This window comes from Chlamydotis macqueenii, chromosome 1, assembly GCF_036417535.1.
Source record: "Chlamydotis macqueenii isolate bChlMac1 chromosome 1, bChlMac1.mat, whole genome shotgun sequence".
Taxonomy (NCBI): Eukaryota; Metazoa; Chordata; class Aves; order Otidiformes; family Otididae; genus Chlamydotis; species Chlamydotis macqueenii.
In genome coordinates this window covers 15,246,033-15,267,269 of record NC_141556.1, presented here as the reverse complement: position 1 = coordinate 15,267,269, position 21,237 = coordinate 15,246,033, and the positions used below count along the sequence as shown (strand labels likewise).

At 36.7% G+C, this 21,237-nt stretch overlaps 1 protein-coding gene across 1 annotated transcript in view; it reads left to right on the top strand.

Annotated features, from left to right (window-relative positions):
• Positions 1 to 21,002, top strand: part of NAMPT (nicotinamide phosphoribosyltransferase) — a 30,326-nt gene extending 9,324 nt beyond the window's left edge. Inside the window, exons 2-11 of the mRNA XM_086746450.1 lie at positions 2,890 to 3,046; positions 4,103 to 4,206; positions 7,308 to 7,436; positions 7,927 to 8,085; positions 8,436 to 8,572; positions 10,512 to 10,737; positions 11,999 to 12,118; positions 15,938 to 16,078; positions 16,235 to 16,369; positions 18,081 to 21,002. Of these exons, the coding sequence (XP_086602576.1) occupies positions 2,890 to 3,046; positions 4,103 to 4,206; positions 7,308 to 7,436; positions 7,927 to 8,085; positions 8,436 to 8,572; positions 10,512 to 10,737; positions 11,999 to 12,118; positions 15,938 to 16,078; positions 16,235 to 16,369; positions 18,081 to 18,194 (1,422 nt within the window). The 3' untranslated portion in view covers positions 18,195 to 21,002. The remainder of the gene's footprint in view (positions 1 to 2,889; positions 3,047 to 4,102; positions 4,207 to 7,307; positions 7,437 to 7,926; positions 8,086 to 8,435; positions 8,573 to 10,511; positions 10,738 to 11,998; positions 12,119 to 15,937; positions 16,079 to 16,234; positions 16,370 to 18,080) is intronic.
• The last annotated feature ends 235 nt before the right edge of the window (positions 21,003 to 21,237 follow it).

Genomic DNA, 21,237 nt, shown 5'->3' with positions numbered 1-21,237 from the left:
TTTAAACACAAGAGGAAAAAGTGTCACCAACTCAGTGTGTGCACTGTACACCTTAAGCTAATTTGGGGCCTGTAACCCATTAGATAGAAGCATTTGACTGGAGGAGATGTCTTTGAACTGCAAAAATGAAGTATCTTCTTAAAGATGGTAGCCAAAGATCACACAAACTTTCGTTATGATACAGGTACTGACTTCAGCAACCTGCCTATAGTTAGTAAGTTGGATAATGAAACTTTTTTAAAGAAACCTGAGTAGGCAGTCTCACACAGATGCAAGTTTTCTTTGTTTTACTTGAACTGTTGTGGATAGAACAGCAGCATTACATTGTTTTGCTCTAGAGCTTGTCACAAGGAATTCAGACTGGTTTGGGGAATTGTTCCCGGGACGTCTGCTATGTACATTTTTAAGCTGGTGGGCTCTGTGTTGAGTGCTTACTCTGAAACCTTGAAGCTGTGGCATGCCAATAGGATGAAGAATGGAAATAATTAAACAGTGTGCCCAGGTGATAGAATCATACTGTAAAGAAGCACCGACTTAAAGTCCAGTCCCAGTCGTAAAAAAGAGCAAAATTTTTCATGCAGTTGCTGTGACTTAAGTGGCAACACGTGAAGCAAGGAGTTTCTGCTCTCTATACTTTAAAGTAAATGAACCTTCTAATGATTTGTTATGTGCTCTTTTTCTGAGGCTTGTTTTTTTTTTTTTAATTAATAAAATTTCTTTATAAGGAGGGGTAAGTGTGTGTGTTCATATTCCTGTTAGTTAGAAAGACATGTCAAATGGAGCATATTTTTGACTGCTCCATGGTGAGTGGGGGTGATCGTGGGGGTTGGTTAGGAGGTGTGTGCGGTTTGTTTTGTTTTGTTTGGGGTGATGTTTGCTTTTTAAATTTTTTTTTTCTTTTTTTTAAAATTTTTGTTTTTTCCCCTTTAAACATTAATGATATCATGAAGAGAGTTTTCTGTGAGCTGGCATTGTGATTTACTTTATTGGAAGTTCTGAACTAGGAAAGGACGTTATAATTTGTAGAGTGAGACATTTCTTAATAGCTAGAACTAAATATAAAAGCCAGGTTTTATCTTTGGGTCTAACACTGCTACTCTTATGCATTCTACTGTTTAGTGGCTGCGGAATTGAAACAGAATAGGTTTGTGCTCCATTAAATGCCTGCATTGCAGTGCTTTGTTTGAAGTAAAGGCAGAAAACTTTAAATGACAAGCTTGGGTTTTATTTGATTGGCCTTGAAAACTTCATACAAGTAAAGATAATGGAAAGATCAGAAAATTGACCTTTTCATTATTTGAACGTTTCCTTGCAGCATTGGAAACACAACCATAACAGTGTTGTGTTGGTATAGGAGAACCGAAAAATTCAGTTGAGCAGTCTAGCTCATTGTCCAAACTGAGTGAAAATACTAAATATAAATGGCATTTGAGAGGAAAAAGAAAACGATATTTTAGAAATACTTTAATATACAGTTTTAGCAATACAGGTACGGGAAAGCTTCAAATATTTTATTTTTAGAAGTGTCAGAGGTATGTTTAAAGAACCAGAACAATAAGGAAGAAGTTGTAAAACTATCCCCTTTCCAATTCCTTGTGATATTAGAAACAAAAATTTTTAAGGTGATTTGGAGTAAGAGGTAACTGCAAGAAACCTGTAACTCATACTCTAACCTATGAACCTGAGGTTTGAGAAGAATTCAGACATGCCTTTCACACTTTTTTGAGTTTTATTCTGATGCAGCCAGCTTTACTTGGCTGTATGAACAGTTTTCCCTTATGGAATGTATAGACTTGTTCAGAGACTTTTCATCAGAATTTAAGAGAGTTTTCTACAGCTTCACCTTTGGGAATTCCTTAAGCTGGTTTATGTATCCTGTAACTTCAACACTGATAGTATGAAATTTATGTCATTGTGTATTCTTTTTGTTTAAAATGGAAATAAGGATTCTGCATGGAGTTTACTTTTTGCACATTAGAAGATAACAATTTTTAAGGTTTACATTGTTAATATTTAGAGTGTACTTGTTTCAAATGATACATTACTCAAAGTAAATTTCTGGGTAGACTTCCTATCAGTAGCTAAAACAAGCTGTAATGATTGAATACAGCATAACATTATCTGTTCATATGACCCGGGTTCTGTGTAATACACTTTCAGACTGCAACTTCTCATGCTTCGTTTATGCTGAATGTGAGCTTTTTCAAAGACTGGAAGAAAGTCCATCTAGCAAACTTTGTGGGAAGGTACAAACCTCGGGTAGATTTTCACAGCATTACCAACAGTAACAGGTTTGTAAGCTGGCTTTGACGTAATCTGGACTTGAGAAACCCACTCTGCTCATGTTGAGTGAGATGCTTGGGTAAAGGTTATTGTCAATGCCTTCTCAAGTTTGGAATGCTCAGGTTTGAACTACATGATTATAGCCTTCAAAACTTGAATGAAATACAGCGGGTACCTACACTTTGGTAGTGGCAGACAACTTTGTGCTTCCTGTAGCTATTAGCCTTGGCCAAAGTGTGGGAGAGTGAAAACTGACCCTGTACACTGGTGCTCGGTGGTGCTCCTAAAATCCTAGCCAGTGTCTTTCCTAGTTCATCAAAGCAAAGTCATCAGTGGATTGGAAGAGCTGAGCGTGAAGATGACTCTGGGGGAGAGGCTTGACACAGAAGGAAAGAATGAGATAGAGAAGACAGTCTTTCTGAACTGAAAATTGAAGGCAGCTAAAAAAGGGGGAAATCCCCTAAATATTACTATGTAGAATATAAGTGAATGAATAATAATTGTCCAGAAGGGTTGGAGTTACTCTAGGCTTTAACATACAAGTATTATTTATCTTGTGCCTTATAATGATGTTTTGAGCTCTTACTGAAGTTTTTCTTACTGTAGGTCACACACTACAAGCAATATCCACCTAATACGAGCAAAGTATATTCCTACTTTGAATGTCGTGAAAAGAAGACTGAAAATTCCAAGTTAAGGAAAGTGAAATATGAAGAAACTGTTTTTTATGGTTTGCAGTACATTCTGAATAAATACTTAAAAGGTAACTGTCTCAAATTCCAGTAAAACTTTACCTTCCGTGGGCAAAACTGAAATGAATGGAGATAGAGCAAGACTGTACATAGAATTGCAAGCAGACAGAAGATTGACAGAAAATACATTTCACATTTTGAACATAAACGTTAGTCTGTATTTGTTGGTTTATTTACTCTATAAGCTAATAATGGTTTTAATTTCCCTCAAATTTTGCTTGCCACTCAGTTTAGATCATTGAATTCAGGGGCTACCTGTAAAAGTGTTTTCAGTATTGACAATTTTAAGAGTAACATCTGAAGATCCCTTGATGCTGTTAAAGATTTTGTTTGCCTTTTTTGCATTATGTGCAAATACTACCTATTCTGACCTGAATGCAATTTGCCTTCTGCCAAGCTTTAGAAGGAAAACTTTAGTCATATGGATTACAGGTCTTTGTCCTGATCCAGAATCCATAAATACTTCTGCTAATTCTGCCAAAGATTGGAATTCCACTATAATCAAAACACTTTATAATCTTGTTTCTTTTCTCCTTAGCAATCTGAGGATTATTCTCTAACGTTTCCAGTAGATGATTGGTCCTAAAACAATAGCAATGCTTATTCAGATAATGTGGTTAGTCTGTCGGTTTCTATCGCAGAAGTGGTTAATCAAAGACTGGTATAAGGCCTCTCCACCGGGATTCTCCCTGGAGCAGCGTAGCTTAACCTTTGTGCTATGGCTTGTTGCATGTGCCAACTTGCACAATCACCACATTCCTCTGGGAAAAGCACTGCTACTAAACCTCTTGACAGGTTATTAACCATCATAAAATAGTAATAATCTCAGTTGTTCCTGAGTCATGTGCAAGCCACAAGTGTATTTTATCCTGTTGGTTTCTTGATTTCTATAGGAAATGAAAGTAAAATTTGTTTTTAAGATAGCTAGTACACTGCATTTGACCTTTTCTCCACGTCTTTGTTGGAGGCAAAATAACTTTTCTGTGTCTGAACCTTTTATTTATTATTTTTTGTAAATTGATGAATATCATAAGTTTCTAAGCTTTCATCTGTTTCTGAAACCACAGGTAAAGTGGTGACCAAAGAGAAAATCAAGGAAGCCAAAGAAGTATATAGGGAGCATTTTCAAGATGATGTCTTCAACGAAAAGGGATGGAACTATATTCTGGAGGTAAAAATGCATGAAAATAGTATGAGATCGTCATGAAGGATTTATGAATCGACTGTAGCATAAATAGAGCAGTCTGTCCTTTTAACCATGTGTCGTGGTTTTGTTTGGTAGGGGGGGGCCTAAGGTGGTAGCTTTTGTAGGAAACTTCTGCCCGTGACGGTAACTTTAAGGATTTCTCCCTGTCCTTATCTCAAACCTCGAGCCGTTTTTCTTATATTTTCTCTCCCTGTTCTCTCGGAGGGTGGGGGGAGTGAGAGAGAGACTGCGTAGTCTGGTCCATGATAGTAAAGACTGGATAAATTTAACTTTTTATGTTTAGTGTACAGGGAGTAGCAGCTGTCAAAGAATAATCACATAATTGTAATTCCTTAGAGAAAAGTAATTTCCATTCTTTCAGACGCCAAATATGGCTTTGCAGGTAATAAGGATTTATGGCTGCCATCAGCCAGCTAGTGTAAGTGAGGGCTCATTGGCAAGTCTCCATATATAATACAGTGCTTAGTGGCTGCTTGCATTATTTGCATTGCTTTCTGTAACTTATCATAACCGTTTTTATTCTAATGCAGACAGCATTACAACTTCTTGCATGTGTAAGTAGTTGCAGAAAATACATGTTTTGTTCAATTGTTCCCTAAATTTTTCAGAGATACTTAAGTTTAACATTATTATGAAATACAAGGCTTGAGCACTTCTGACACACAAATCCTTCCAAATTAAGTCTTTCCACAATTATCCTCTTCCCTTTTTGTTTAAAAAGGTGTTAGTCTTCAAGTAATTGCAAACATCTCTCCTCTGTAAAAGCAGCAGATTCAGACTAATAGCATTCATCAGAGTTGTTCTAATCTCTGCAGATTAATTAAATGCTAAGCTTCATTGTGGGCTCTAGTGAATGGATATATTTGGCATTTGAAAACACAATTTTTAGTTCTTTGCATTTATTTTCCTCTGGATACCCTGACTATGTAAATGATGGTGGCATCTGTCTGTGGATATATCTGGATGTCATCTTGCAACTAGGATGGACCATAACGCATGCAAGAGAGAGGTTAATTTCAACTAAGTCTTGAAAGGGAAGGTAAATAAAGCCACTGTTTTCTAAGAGGGAGTTAGAGAGGTTTATAGAGGCCTTGCATCCGTTTGAAGTAACTACAGATGTTAATTAATCCATATTTGTGTTTAAGCTATATTATACATTGTGAACTGTTCTCATCTGTATTTAAAGTAATCTTGATCCCTCTTTGGCTAAATTGAATTAATAAGCCTTTAATGTTGCATGTCTGTCCACACTAAGTTTTAACATGGTTTAGCTAATCTGGTTTCAACACATGCTCTTGGTTTACTCAAAAAAAAAAAAAAAAAAAAAACAAAAAAAAAAACCAAAAACCAACCGAACTCTCAGCATACCTTCTCTACAATTGTTTATTCCTTTGTCAGATTTTCTTGCTAAAACTGCATGTATATAGATATATATAACAATATGATTTCCGCTTCTCGATCGTGGATGCTGATGGCTCTCAAACTGGAAGTGTTTGTAGCCTTTGGGTGTTTGTGTGCCCTTACACGCACACAGAGTCTGCTTCTGCTCACTGAATTCATATATGTGTGTGTGTATATATATAATATCTATATATAGGAATAACATATGTATTTTTTTTTTTTTCACATACCTACCACTGTCTGCTCTCTGGCTCTGTTGCCTAATATGTTGTGTTAGGTAAAGTGGAGGGAGCAAGTACCAAAATGAAATTGAAATGTACATGCATGAATTTGTACAGAGACTAAATGAATAAGTAAATGCTGAGAGTGTGAAGGGGTGGAAGAGAGGACTGTCTGGAGGACAAGGGAGTGGTGTAAAGGCTGGAAGAGGGCAGGAATTGATGATGAGTGATAGAGATGTAAGCCTGGAATTGTACAAGTTGATTGTACCTAAAAATTTTGAAAAGGGCTATACTATAGTGCCGTGGCATGACCCTATTGCTTTTTTTCTGTGGACAAAATCAACACCTATAGCAACTTTGAAATCTGTTTTGGGTTTTTTTTGTTTGGTTTTTTTTTTTCACTTAACTATATTTTTATCTCAATTGAATAAGTAATAAATTATTTTGAGCCTTTTTAAATGCTTTGTTGTCCTTTATTAATCCAAAACAGACATCTCCAAGTCTGACAACTAAACTATGTGTGGTATACAAACACAGTTTGCTTCAGCATATTACACGTTGGTAGAAACTTTTAAACTGTAGTGCAGAAGAGACTTCTGATGTGTTTTGGGCACTGGAGAATACATTTTGATACTACTTATGAATCTATGTAACTTTTCTGAATTGATGCAATTTTTGTTGCCTTTAAAGAATATCTCCTGAGAAGCTTTCTGTCACAAAATATTAATATACAAAACATCTTTAAGTATTATCAGTTTAGCTTGCAAAGCTCTTTCAGAAAGTTGTAATTGCTCTTTTAGAGTTGCTGTTTGCAACTTACTCTTTTTTAGAAGGCATATTTCACACGGTGTTTAGTCCTTCAGAGATGAAAGGCTGAATTTGACAAAAAAAATGGCACTTCAAAATTAGATTTAATGTTTAGTGAATAATCGAGATTATAAAATATTATTTGAAATATATGTTAAATGGATCCTGCTCTAATAAATTAACAAAGCACACATCTATACTAAGCCAAACTATAGATTTTTAAAGGCCTAGATGATAGCTAAACTTTTTTTAGCTTGCTTCATGTGAAAGCATTGAAGAAAACTGAGTAGCGAATACTTATTGTTCTGTGGGTAAAACTTCTGTATTTTTATAGAATATTTAAGCCTTCCTGACTTAATTTTCATAAGGAATACAGCTGATAACGATCATTTAGTCTGATAAAGAGACTTTTTTAGGTTACACTATTTTCCTTCTTTTTTGATAAATGTGGATTTTTTTTATTTATTTGGGCTGGTGGGTGTGCAAACAAATCAAATAATTTTTTGGGTTGAAAGAAATTAAGAAGAAAAAAGCTTTATCAGTAAACTCACAGCTTGACTTTTATCCATTGCAGTCAAAAGAGAGGTAGGTCCTAGTCTTTCCTGTTATTTAACAATATTACTGTTTATCACACAGAAATACGATGGCCATCTTCCTATAGAAATAAAGGCTGTTCCTGAGGGCTCTGTAATTCCAAGAGGAAATGTTCTTTTCACAGTAGAAAACACAGATCCAGAGTGCTACTGGCTTACAAATTGGATTGAGGTCAGTTTTGGAAAGTTAACATGTTTTTTTTTCCTAAGTAAATATTAATGCACTTAAATTAAAGGCTGAATCCCTTATTGATTTAAAAGAAATCTCTGGCAGCTTTCAGTTTCTGCTTTAACTAAGCCCAGATGATTATTCTTTTTTCTAGTGCTCCTGCACCGACGTTTTCCCCCTACCTGGCAAGAGATTGTAATAACTTTACAGGAAATTCACAACAGTACTTTTATCCATAAGGAAAGGAGGATGGGGAGAATTGTGTGTCTCTAACTTGGGAGCGATAACTCCTGAGATAGTTAATACCTGGCATACTTCATAAAGGTATTATAAAAGCTAATTGCTTTATCCCTAAAGCAAACTGTTGGAGGCATCAGTACTTTCTGAATGGGCCATGAAAATAAATAGACCTTTTTGTGCTTGATTATATGCCAAGTGGGGATTTTAGTCCTAAGCAAACATACACCTAATAATGTGATGGGTTTTGTTTTAGACTATTCTTGTGCAGTCATGGTATCCAATCACAGTGGCTACAAACTCTAGAGAGCAGAAAAAGATTTTGGCCAAATATTTACTAGAGACTTCTGGCAGCTTAGAAGGACTGGAGTATAAACTGCATGACTTCGGCTACAGAGGAGTTTCTTCGCAAGAGGTAATACTACTTATCTAATAATTTGAGAAGTCTAATTGTTCTTAACTATAAAGGATTGTAGCATGTATCTGTTAACAGTTGTGTCCCTGTTCAGCAGTGAAATTGTGAATGCATAGAACACTGTATTTGGACTTATTGTGGTGGGGGGTAAGTATGTATCTGAACTGTGAGCAGCAGACCGGGAGAGCTTTTGTCTATATGGAAGCTGCCTTTCCTATATAAATGCATCAAGAGGGTATTGGTGAAACGGCAACTGAGTCAGAGTTTTGCTGTTACAAACTAGTGCTAGGTGGTGACTGGATTTAGGTTTCTATATTTGGCGTGGCAACTGAAAGTTGCATCTTTTTTAGACTGCAGGAATAGGAGCTTCAGCTCATTTGGTGAACTTCAAAGGAACAGACACTGTAGCAGGAATTGCATTAATTAAAAAGTACTATGGTACAAAAGATCCAGTCCCAGGATATTCTGTTCCAGCTGCTGAACACAGGTAAGATATTGGGCTATTAAAGCATTTTTTAAAAATAGCTTTAACAAAATGGATTTTTTTTCTTATCCATCTTTGTACTCAGAAATATTAAGCTATTTCACTTACACGGTATTAGCCATCACTGATCCAGCTGTTGAGGCTGAAGTTCAATACTGATGCCTCTGAATGTTCTAGAGGCACAACAGTTAGGTTATTCTTAACTATAAATGTGTTTTAAATGTTTTTAACTATAACCTTCTTATCAGGGTCTAGAGTAAATTTGGATGATTCTTTTTAGAATGGACTTGCAGGCTTACAGGTTAAAATAGATATTGAGGATTCACATTATGAACTTAAAATTTTGTTTTAAACATAAAATCATAAACCAAAAAACCATGAAGTTGCAATTCTGGACTCTCCCAGAGCATGTTCTGCCAGAAGAGGCAGCTTCTAAAGCTTCCCATCAGCATAACTAATTCAGTCAATGGTAAATCCTTGGTCTCTCACTAAGAATTCTGAATGAGTTTTAGGGAGTAAGGAACTGATCTTAAACAGACATTTGAGATGAACTACTCTCATTTTTTATATTCAAGTCCTGTACAAGATCAGGAGTGAATACAAATCCTTGGATTTCACTTGCATGTCTGCTTACTGAAATGAGCAGAATATAAAGGAAGGGACAGTTTTGTTTTGGTTGGTTTGTTTATTTTTCTCATCAAGTACACAATCTAGTGCTTCTAAATAGTAAATATTTTCACTTAGGATTGCAAGACAGATAAGGCTTAGAATAGACCTCATAGGGTAGTGATGATCTTCAAGGGAACACTGCTTTTAACTTTCTGGACCATCACTGTAGTGCTGTTCCAGAGGTCCTACTTGATCGGTAGAAGTGACAAATTTTGCCTATGTCTCTTCTTAGCTTAGCTTAATACTACAGTAAAATCCAAAAATGATGGCCCAAGCAACTATAAAATTCTTTGTCACAAAAGCAAACACATGGAGTCTGAGAACAAGTGTCTTGCACTGCATATTGAGGTGGTGGTATGAGAGCAGACAGCTTAAACTTCTATAGTTGAAGTTTTCATTGCCAAATGCAGACTGCGGTCACCCTTTCCAAGTTAATACACAAGAAGAGTGTTGTGCAGGAGGCACAATTTTTTCCAGAACTGTTCTACTGTTCCACAACCTCCAATGTGAAGTTGTGTTGTGACTGTGTTTCTTGCCTCTGATGTGCTAATAGGGTTGTTCCTTGGACTGCCAATAGCTCTTACTGCATACCTATGCTTTGCATGAAAGCATTTTTAGGTGTTCACACATGAGTTACTGAAGTCAATTATGTCAGCTGTCTGTGGTAGCCGCATACAGCCAGCCACTGCAGATCACTCGGCATGCAATAACTTATCACCTCTCCTAGCAACTCTGTTTTATGTGCTTGCCTCTACCCTTGAACCAAGGGTAATGCCCTGAGGTTCCTTTAAGAGAATGTTTGTATGAGTGAGCATAATGGTTTTAAATTACTATTAAAAAAGAAAATAAATTGTGTTTTCTTCTAAGATTCTTCTAATATATGCTGCTAGTTCTCTACTTCCCGTTTTGTAGTCTGAAGTTGCCAGAACAGATGTTCTGGTCTTGCATCTGTAGTGCCCTGCCTGAATTTCAGATTTCAAAGAGAAACTCTCTCACAAATGCTTAAAAAAAAATAAAATATTTACATGTGAAAGAAGTTTAATGTGTCAAGTGTTTGTCTGAGTTGCCAAAGATGAATCCAGGATGCTGGTTTTTTAGTGTATATAGTATGTTTTACTATCCATGCAAGACAGACCTGATAAACACATAGTTTATGCTGTCTTGTAACCATACTGCCTGCTATCATCTTGAACTGTTACTGGCAGGAAATACAGAATGTGGGATTTAACATATAAATGCTGCTCTAATGTGGATTTTTCAATTGACTTTACAGTACCATAACAGCTTGGGGGAAAGATCATGAAAAAGATGCTTTTGAACACATAGTGACACAGTTTTCTTCAGTGCCTGTATCTGTGGTTAGTGACAGCTACGACATTTACAATGCATGTGAAAAAATATGGGGTGATGACTTAAGGCATATAATTGAAGCCCGAAGTCCGGAGGCACCACTTATTATTAGACCAGATTCTGGGAATCCCCTTGACACTGTTTTAAAGGTAATCCTTTCTTCAAGTCATTTGTATACAAGATTGGGAAGGCCAATTGTTTAGGGTTTTGGGGGTTTTTGGGGGGTTTGTTTTTGGGGGGTTTTTTTTGGTGTTTTTTTTTTTTGTATTGACCGGCTAACAAACATAGCGAACATGGTGCTTTAACTTGATATGCATAGTAGATAGCAGATGCTGGATAATTTGGACCTATGAAAAGTGTAAACATTTACCTCATCTCATTATAGATATGGAAACTCTTTTGCAGTCTGAATAGTTTGATCTTTTTCATCAAAACCATTCTTGCATACCATTCTTGAAGCTTTTACAACAGTTACCAGTTTTGCTGGTCTAATGATGCTGGAATGATTCTATAAAGAGAAACTTTCATCACTTAATAACAAATGGGAAACAACTTCAGTATTAATAAATGTCAGGCCGGTAAGACTTCTTACCACCAGGTCTTGGTATCTTGGCATCCTATATTAATGTAATTCACTGTTTTATGCTACAAATAAAAGTTTAGCACTCTTGTCCCTTTTATAAGACATGCATTTAAGTCAGTGGCACATGACTTGCAAGCTGAAAAATGCTTCTTGCCTTGTAGCTCTTTAGAGAGCACCATGATTGTTGCAGTTCTATAATAAAAGCTGTTGATACCTTTGAATTTGAGTAGCTGTCAGCCCTGTTTTAATAAGAAAATAGGGGAGATCTTCGTTATGTTGGTACTCCATCAAATTAGATCCATACAGCTTTAACACTTTTTTTTTTTTTCCCTTTGGGCCAAGTGACATATCACAGGTAGGAACTCTGAATAATCTTTATTAGAGCTGATAAGAAAAACTCGTAACTGAAGTATTTTGTTAGCCACCAATAATTAAAATTAAATTGCAGAAAACTGAAAGCCTCATCCACCATCTTAAGGGAGGTCAAAAGAGCAGAATTTTCAGTTGACACATTTAATAGCGAAAACTTGCAGCAACCAGAGAGAAAAGAGGGAAGCATAGTTCTGATTAGCTCTCAGGTACAAGTTCGTAATGGCCATATGGTCTGTGACTGCCTTAATCTAATGGCTACCACCACAATGGCTGGCATGCTTTTTGTTTGTGTGCCTATGTGGATAGATTTAGAGCAGGATATGTGAGCATATTTATGGATAATTTTTTTTTGAGAGAGAGAGCATCACTCAAATGTGGAAATGGTGTTTCTTAATCGGAATGCCAGGTTTTAGTATTTTTTTTTTTTTTAACTGTCTCCCTTCTCTTTTCGATAGGTTTTGGAGATCTTAGGGAAGAGGTTTCCTATTACAGAGAACTCAAAAGGCTACAAGTTGCTGCCACCATATCTCAGAGTTATTCAAGGAGATGGTGTGGATATCAACACATTGCAAGAGGTAGGAGATCCTGTTCGTGTGTCAGGGTGACACTGGCAATGTTAATATTTAATCTGGACTGTTACGAGTAGTCAGATGTTGCAGCAGAGACTGCTGACCCCACCCTGCCCCTTCATTCCAGACACTGGCAGTGATCTCCTAATGCATAAAACAAATTCATTAAAACTCCACAGGGAATTATTACGATGCATAAAAAAAAATAAAAGACATTTCCTAATCCCCCTGTTGTAACCCTTCCCTTCCCACCGTCTCTCCTTTTGTTTGCTTTCATTCTGCTTGTCAAGTCTAATTCAGATCAAAATCTGGCAGTGTTTGGTCCTTTCATTGACATCTAAGGCACACTGCATGGTTGCTGTGCTATAGCAATGGTAGTAATTAACTGGTTTGGCTCATTACTTGTGTACCATTTGAAGTGTGCTTGCACTCAAATATTGAAGGTGTAGTTTTGAAGGAAACTTCTTAAAAACAAGGGTAGGGGAGGAGAGTTCAGCACCATACAGGAGAGAAAAACTGTTGTTTTGAGCTGGGAGAAGCAGGCAGGAAGGAAGGAGACAGTACTTATTTGACAGCAAGTAGTGTTGGAGCAAAAAGACCATGATCTTGCAGCCTAATTTTAGTCATGTTTAAATTTTGTGGATCTCTTTATCCTCTTATGTCAGCAAAACCAAGGTTACTATGCTGACTTTTGGAAGATTGGGTAATACAGCTTGCCATTTAAAAAAAAAAAAAAAAAGTAATACACCTCAAAACCAACCCAACCCTGAAGTATAGTTCATCTTTTTCAAACAAGTTTACATGAACAAATATGAATGTATTGTTGTGGCCATCTTTTTTTGCCCCTCTTGTAGATTGTGCTAGTGATTATTCAAATTACTCCATATCAGTCTTAGATTCTAGGCATGATTTATTGTTGTGGAACAGATTAAATGTACAGTAGGAAAACCTATAATGAGTAATGACTGATCAGTCTCATTTAACTATCCAAACTATCTGAAACAACAATATAGAAAACAACTCAGAGTATAAACTGGATTTTAAAATTCTTTGTTTTAATAGGGCATGCTGGTAGAACAGGTAAGGAACCTTTTCTGACTTTCTTCTAGCATTTTCACTTTTAAAAATCATTCCAATTTGCTAACTCCACAATATACTACACTTTCAAAGGATTTTCTTTGAACATTCAATTTCCAGATGCCTCTACATTTTTATACAAACAAAGTACTCTAATCTGGGGTCACAGTTGATACATTAATCATGCTCATAATGGTCAGAGGAAGCTGGTTAAAACCTTGACACCTGAACTATTCTCCCTGTGTAGGTTTGAAACTGAGAGACAAAAAATTCTTCTGTATTGTTTTCCTTTGGAGGAGACTTCAGTTGTTTCAGATCTTCCCCTTTTCTTCTTCCCTACTACTTCTGCTGTTTGCCATCTCTTCCCTGTGTCTAAGGAAGCTGTTATCTGGGCCTCTGCTGCGGGTCACTGGTAGAGTCAGAACTGTCTTTCAACTTAGTCTTGATTTCTCTTCCCTTCCACCCCTCACCAGCCAAAGATCAGTCTCAGTAAGGAAGTCCCTTGGGAGAGAGTGTAAAGGTGGAAGCCAGTTCTTCAGCCAAGGTAAGCGAGGAGTTTTGCCTGTGGCACCAGATGGAGAAACCATCTGTAAATGAGAGCAGGAACACTATCTGAAAGGGGATTCACATTTCTTTTCGCCCAGGCAAGAAGGTTAAGTGGCCACGTCCCAGCTATGCTATACTTGTACTAACATCTGTTAACCTACGAGTATCAGTGAACATGAAGTCTCAGCATCATGTGCCTTGGTAGGATGTTGTTTATACCAGGTAGTTTGTGCTACATCTTGCAGGCATGTTCAAGCAAGCTCAATGTCAGACCTGATCTATAAAACTCTGTAAGAAAAGGAGTGGAATATATTGGCTCAGGCTTGGCCAGCAGTTCACATGGCTTACGGCTTGGTCAGCATCTGGACCTAACCTGATCAGAGTCCAGGTGGAGTTTACCTACATTTTGCCTTTTCAAAAGACAGTGTAGGTAAGCAGAGTCTGTGTCCAGGTCCAGTCAAGTGTAGTTTCTTGTGGTACTATTGGGCCTTATGCCTAAGGAAAGGATATACAAAACCCCTTTTCTTACCCTTTTTTCATCTTCAGTTATTTCTGAGATGCTTAAGGGAGAATTGCATTCATTTCAATCCTTTATGCTCCCTGGGTACCCCTTTTAACTGCTTCCAGGAGAACCTAATCACCTGAAAATACAGATTGCTTTTGTGCACGGTCACTGTCTGAAAGGATACGATAACTATTGCTAAAATCCACAGGATTGTCAAATATTGAGGGAGTATTTGTTCAGGATACAAAGGTTCCCTTAAGGGAAGGTCATGGTGGTAGGGCCTGAGATTCATTTCACTTGGCTGCTTGGATGAAGAGCTGAATAGTTGGTACCATTAGAATGATGGAAACTCACTGATGAGACCTCTGCTGGGGCAATCTCTGCTAAAACTGTAGTGGGACAATGTTCAGAGCATACCCTCAAAAGGCTATGACTCTGCAGTCTGCCTCTCCTGTTGGCTGGCCTCTGTCAGGCATTCAGACTTTGAGAGTATCTGTGAAGAGACAGTCTGCGTGTGACTAAATGGATAAACAAAATACTGGTATACTTTTTGTTTACATTAGCTACCTGTTTGCCACTGTCTGAAATTGGAATTCTCTCTTTTTTTCCTCTGTGTGTGTGAAACTAATTTTGCCTTGGCTATCTTTTAAAAAAAGTGGCTTGACATCAGCAGCTCCTGAAACAGTCCTGTTCAGTGTTACTCTGGCATTTCCTTTTGATGCAGGCAGCCAAGACTGCAAAAAGATTAGCAGATTTCTAATAATGTTGATTTTTTTAAACTCTACACTGTTCCGCAAAGATTATGTCCTTCCATTCTGCTTCTCACCTTCCTTTTTTCTGGATGGATGGGTTTTTGTTATTTCACCCAGTCTGAAGTTTTCTCACCCACTTCTGTTAGTAAAAATCATTAGGAGATGGGAGTTCCAGCACTCTCTTAGAGGCTATAACCATAATTTCAGGCTGTCATAAGGGTAACAGATCAGGGAAACAAATCTTGGCCATTTATGAGCATGACTAAACTAGCACACGTTACTCCAGGCTAGAGGATGTCATGTTTGTCTGGATAGAATGAGGGTAGGGGAAAATGACCTAGTAAGTTTTAACTTGACTGTTGATGTAGTTCACATTCTTCTGTGCCTGCCTGAGAAGGCGGCAAAGCAAACTTCTAGAGCAGCTTGACATATTTCCATTTCTGTCTTCAAAATCGCTAATCTAATTCTAGACAATGTGATTTTCAGGAGAACTGATCTGTTGAAGTCATTGGTCAAACTGGGTAATAACTTCCTGAAGTTGATGAGCAGGATGACTGCTTTGTTTCAAGATACATTGAGTTCTTCCCATAATTCTGAGAAACTGGAAGGCTCTGAAGTACTCCCATTTGGTCTTTTATTTTCTTTAGAGCTTTGATTGTCTGGGCATTGCATTACTGTGCTGCCCTAGTTTGGAAAGTATATATGCTGGCATGATAATAGTTTTACAGCAAAAACTTTCTGTAATTATACTATGCTGGAATCACAAATAAAAATGCAAACAGCATGTCAGGTGTTGACAGAATTGTTGCATACATCTCCTGGAAACTGAATGTTAGTTGGTTTAATTGTCTGTAAAAGCATCTTGTTTAAGTAGTATAATAATTTTTATGGAAGAATGGCATGGCCTAGAAGTATGCTCCATCATAATTTTCTTTTTCTTATTAGATCGTGGAGGGAATGAAGAAGAATAAATGGAGTATTGAGAATATTGCGTTTGGATCTGGTGGAGCTTTATTGCAGAAACTAACCAGAGATCTCTTAAACTGTTCCTTCAAATGTAGTTACGTGGTGACCAACGGTCTCGGGGTATGTCTTTGTACTACTTCTACCATTATGTTTTCAATAGAGGCCTCCTCAGCCGAAAACCTGTTTGATATTTCCTGTTACATTACCACCATCTGCATTAGGTACTCAAGCTCCACAAAGCCCGTTCCTTTTAAAAAAACACTCCCTTCATTTTAGGTAAACGTCTTCAAGGATCCAGTTGCTGATCCGAACAAAAGGTCAAAGAAAGGCAGACTGTCGTTGCATAGGACACCTGGTGGAGATTATGTGACGCTTGAAGAAGGCAAGGGAGATCTTGAAGAATATGGACAGGTATGAATTTTCAAAATGTATTACATCAGTCTTCATACAAAAATAGACTGAGAAAAAGCAGGTTATAACTTAATTTCAGAATTTATTTTTGATTGTCTTTTTGTTCAGCTTCTGTGTTATTACCTCAGAAGTGTCCCCAGTGCCAAATTCAGTAACAGCAGAATGTTAGAATGCTAGTAGAATGTTCAGCCTTTACAATTAGAGATATTTCACTTTTGTTTGTCTTCAGAAACAAGGCAATATTTTTGCTTTTTCTGCAAACTAATGTCTCAGTGTTGCAGAATATATGGTAGCCAAGTAGTTTTGTATGGGCTATACTGTACAATTCGTATAGTGACTCGAGCTGAAGGTGGGAGAGGGACAGACCTAACTAAAATTTATTTCTGCTTCCCCATCAAGATTTTTTAAATAGTCCCTTCAGATCTTAATACTCTGTATGTGGAATAGTTGCCCAGTTTTCAAAGATGTAAATTTAAACCAGGAATTCGGTTTCCTTGTGTTAATTCTTTACAATTGCAAATCGAAATGCTATTTCACTAAAAAAAGCACAAACTTTATGCCAGTCTTAGGCGTTCAGTTTGATATCTCTTACGTTTTCAATTTACAAGCAATGAAATGTTTAGCTGCATGTTGTGTCTCTTCCTGAATTAAGACGATTGAAAGTAAGTTATCAAATTGCACTTCAGCCTCTAGAAGCTGGAAGTTTCTTGAGTTTTCTGGTATACAGAAGCAAATTTCTGTGCTACTTGGGCAGAGGGGTACTACTAGGCGTACTGTTCTATGTAACAGTAAGCATAAAACTGAGATCTCTCTGAGAAATTTCAAGACAGCAAACAACGTTAGATCTAGGAAAAGACTTTCAAAATATATACGCATATGCATGTATATATGTTTGTGATGAACATTCATATATATGTGTCTGTATATGTAGAGGGGGAGGGATCTAATGGTGAGAAATCTCTTTAAATCACAAGACTTTGGCTCTGAAGTTAGGCAATATATAGTTCCTTCATTTTTGACAGATGAAATAACTCATTAAGAAGCATTCTGTCCTGGGATATTAGAGAGACTTATTTGTGTGGTGCAGGTTCTGGGCATGCCTAGGAAATGACAGGGAAAGGTACTCTCTTGTGGGCCCATTTCCCTAAGCCACAGGTCCTTGCAGTAGGTCATGAAGCACAGTGGCTGCTCAACGTTGCTTTTGTGCTAACTTTTCTGTACAAAGCTGTGCTTAGTGCTCTTTCAGTGTGCTGTTTGTAAGCACTTCTTGATACTGTGCAAAGGGGACTGTGAAGAAAAATTTGTAAAAAAAAATTTTTTTTTTTCTTACTTGCTCTAGGGAAATAAAGATTTTGTTTACACCTCTGTAATTGAATTGTATTTACTTGGTTGAGTGTTGCCTTTCTGACTAGCTGCTCTAGCGAGGTATATTTAGAGTGTGTGTATTTTGCTTTAACCAGATGTGGACAACTCGCTTAAGGGACTACTTCAGCATAAAGTTTCTGTCTGTGCGCAGGATGGCCTAAATCCTTTCTTCTGTCTGACCGTTAGTGAAAGGTGTCAGGAGAAGCTGTAGAGTTTTAGTATCTTGACAGTCGAAAGCCCTAGTCTTACCAGGCTGGATTTGGGTGCTCGCTTTTGAGTTAGTGTAAGGTATGTAGTTTGTTCATTTGCCAAATCACTCTTGCTAAATCAGTGGTGTTTCTTGCAGGATCTTCTTCATACAGTATTTAAGAATGGGAAGGTAACGAAGTCATACTCATTTGATGAAGTAAGACAAAATGCCAGGCTGAAGAACAGTGAACTAGAAATGGCATCTCACTAAGTTTCATTCCATGTCTGTGTATGTGTGTGTGTAACAAGTATGTACTGCATAGCTACTGGGTTTATTGTACAGATTTGTGTGTTTGTGTTTTATGACATTGTAGCCAAATTATTTGTTGGTTTATGGACATACTGCCCTATCTTTTGCCAGTCTTTAGAAAGAAGAAATGAGGAAATGGTACTTACATTGTAAAACATATTTAATGCTAAAGTGTGCTTTTTAGGGCCCTTTGCCAGTAGTGATTCAATCTGGTATTGATCTTTTCACAAATGAGACAGAGCTGAGAAACTTTTTTATATATAACAGAATATCACAAAATGGATTTACATAAAATTATCATGATTGCTTTATGTTTATATTTAACTTGTATTTTTGTACAAACAAGATTGTGTAAAATATATTTAAAGTTTCAATAATTAAGTCTTTCCAACTTTTCATGATTTTTATGAGCACAGACTTTCAAGAAAATATTTGGGGGGGGGGAAATCCATTGCCTTTTGTCCATTAATCAGCAAATAAAACATGGCCTTAAAGTTTGTTGTTGCATTGTACCATTTGATGACTAAATCAGGACTCGTATCTCCTTAAGATCCCATACAATTGCTGACCTCACCGTTTCTTGTAGTTGTCTGTATTAGTAAATCTACATTAAATAAAATTACTGTTCTTATTAGAAGGTTTAGATACTACAGGCCTTGCTGGCGTGGTAAGGTATGTAAATGAAATGCCAAATTTTAAAGGATTCTCTACTGCAACTTAACTTGCCAGGTCTATCCCACTTGGCGTATGCACCTCAATATTTTAAGAGTAAAGTTTTTAAGAGATCTCCTCTTCCACTATAGAATATATGTGTAAAATACTGAAATATGGAAGCGGTGTATTTTAAAGTAATTACACTTCTGGGTTTATTTTTCATATACTGTAAGTGACATGACTTTAAAGCAAAATACTGGACTGGGTAGTGCACTTTTTTACTTTTTGTATTTTTTCATTGATTTGCCTTTTGTCAGACTGGATGTTAAATTGTAAAAATGTTTAACTATTTTTGTTAACAACTTTAATAAAACTTTATGCTAGCCAAACTCCTACATGAATGGCAGACCTGTTTCCCCTTCTTGCCCCATCTCATTGGGGTGAGGACGGTCTTTTATTTTGCAGAGGGTAACTGTAAAACAATATGTTTGAGAGAGACTTTTGAACTGTCTGCACTTGATTGTATTTGCTCTCTGCATATGCTTGATTTCAATATCTGCTGGAAAACAAAACTGTTGAGGATTCTATTTGAGAAGCAATGTAGTAACCTCTGAAGTGTTTGATAGTACTGTAGGATGGCTCTCGCTTAGAAAAGTACCTCCCTATCTTAAAAAACAACAGCAAAAACAAATGGCTCCCGTGTTATGCTGGTGATCAACTGTCAGCCAATGGCTTAATATACTAATGTAATTAATGCTTCTAATTAGTAAATGATGTTACAGAAAAATGCTAGGGGTCCTCTAAAATAATTTAAGCCTACAAAATTTTATAAAAGGAAGATTGAAAAGCCATACTTCATTGTTCTTATTCTTTCACCAAAAAGGGCCATATCAAAGCACCCATAATACTTCCAGGGTTTGTGGTTAAGACATTTATGCCCAGTCTCAATAGTTCTTGGTAATAAAAGCTTGTTTTCCACTTGTAGTGTATGTAATTATACATTTAAGTGATGTATTGTTTCAAAAATAGTGCTTTAGTAAGACTCTAAATGCTGACCTTTCACTGAGGAACTGCCTTCCCTTTGCTATTTATTATATTGTTTGTATTTGGCCAGAAAAGATTTTAAATCTGGACCTAGGATCAGTAGCAGGTAAATAGTACAGAGCCTATTTCACTCCTCCACATGTGTACTAGGGAATTTTATGATGTATGGTTTAAGAAATAATAAAGTAAATGCTGCTTTCATTCTGTACCAATAAAAATTTTGATAACTATTGACTACCCATAACTGATATTTTTGTACTTGAGAGCTGAGGATATACTGTAGAAGCACTGTTTTCTTGTGTACCATGAAATACATCAGAAGTCGTTCTGTATTGTCTAAAACTTTCAGCTTAATTAGTTGGAGACTTGAAGCAAACTGTCTACTGCTGCATGTCACTTTCAAAAAGTTGTCACATCATTCATTTTACTAAATGTTAATATCTTTAAAAGGGGAAAAAAAAAAAGAAGGAAAAAGAAAAACACCTGGTGCTATTCAGACCTGAATATGTGTGTGTGTGTGTGTTTGGCGGTTTGACATTCTGGGCCAACTGACAGAAATTACAGCAGTACTTGAACCATACAATATCCTAATTCTTCCACATGAAAGCAAACAGCATGTTTAAGTTTGCTTTAAATTACTAGATTTGTAGTCATTGATATATTTTAATTATCCCCATTTCATAATATAATACAGTATTTGTACTTAAAAATAGGAATCAGGAGTTTTGTGTTAATACTCTTATTTGTAACCATATTTAGCATAAGAAATGGATTTTATAAGACTATTTTTTTTTTCTTGAGCTGCATGATTATGAAAAAATGCTTTTTTGGTACTTTGAAAGATCTGAGGAGAGAACAGAAGAGTACTTAACTGTTTGGATTGCCAAAATCAAAACAAAGCTTAAACAGTTTTTTCTTATAGGTTTTTACATTCCTTCTTAACCTGTTTAGTGAAGAATAAATATTCCTCACTTAAGTCCTCTGTTAAAGTAATTTAAATGTACTTGGCATCAAATACCAGTATGTAATACACATGGAAATAAAGTTTAGTTCTGGCAGTGAAAATAATAAGCCATTTGACTGTGTCTTAAAGTTGTGGTGTTGGGCATCAGATTTCATTCCTGTGCTCTTTGTTGCCAAACACAGACCAGAGCGTAGCTGTGCTGTCATTAGTCCTCTGTAGGAGAGCTGCTCCGTTGGCGTGCTTGCTGTTTGTGGTTCAGTGATTGAATTTGTAGTCAGCTCGGTTCTAGAGAAGAGAAGAGGGTGGTTTTTAGGGTGTGAGCACATCTGTGCTTCAGCATCT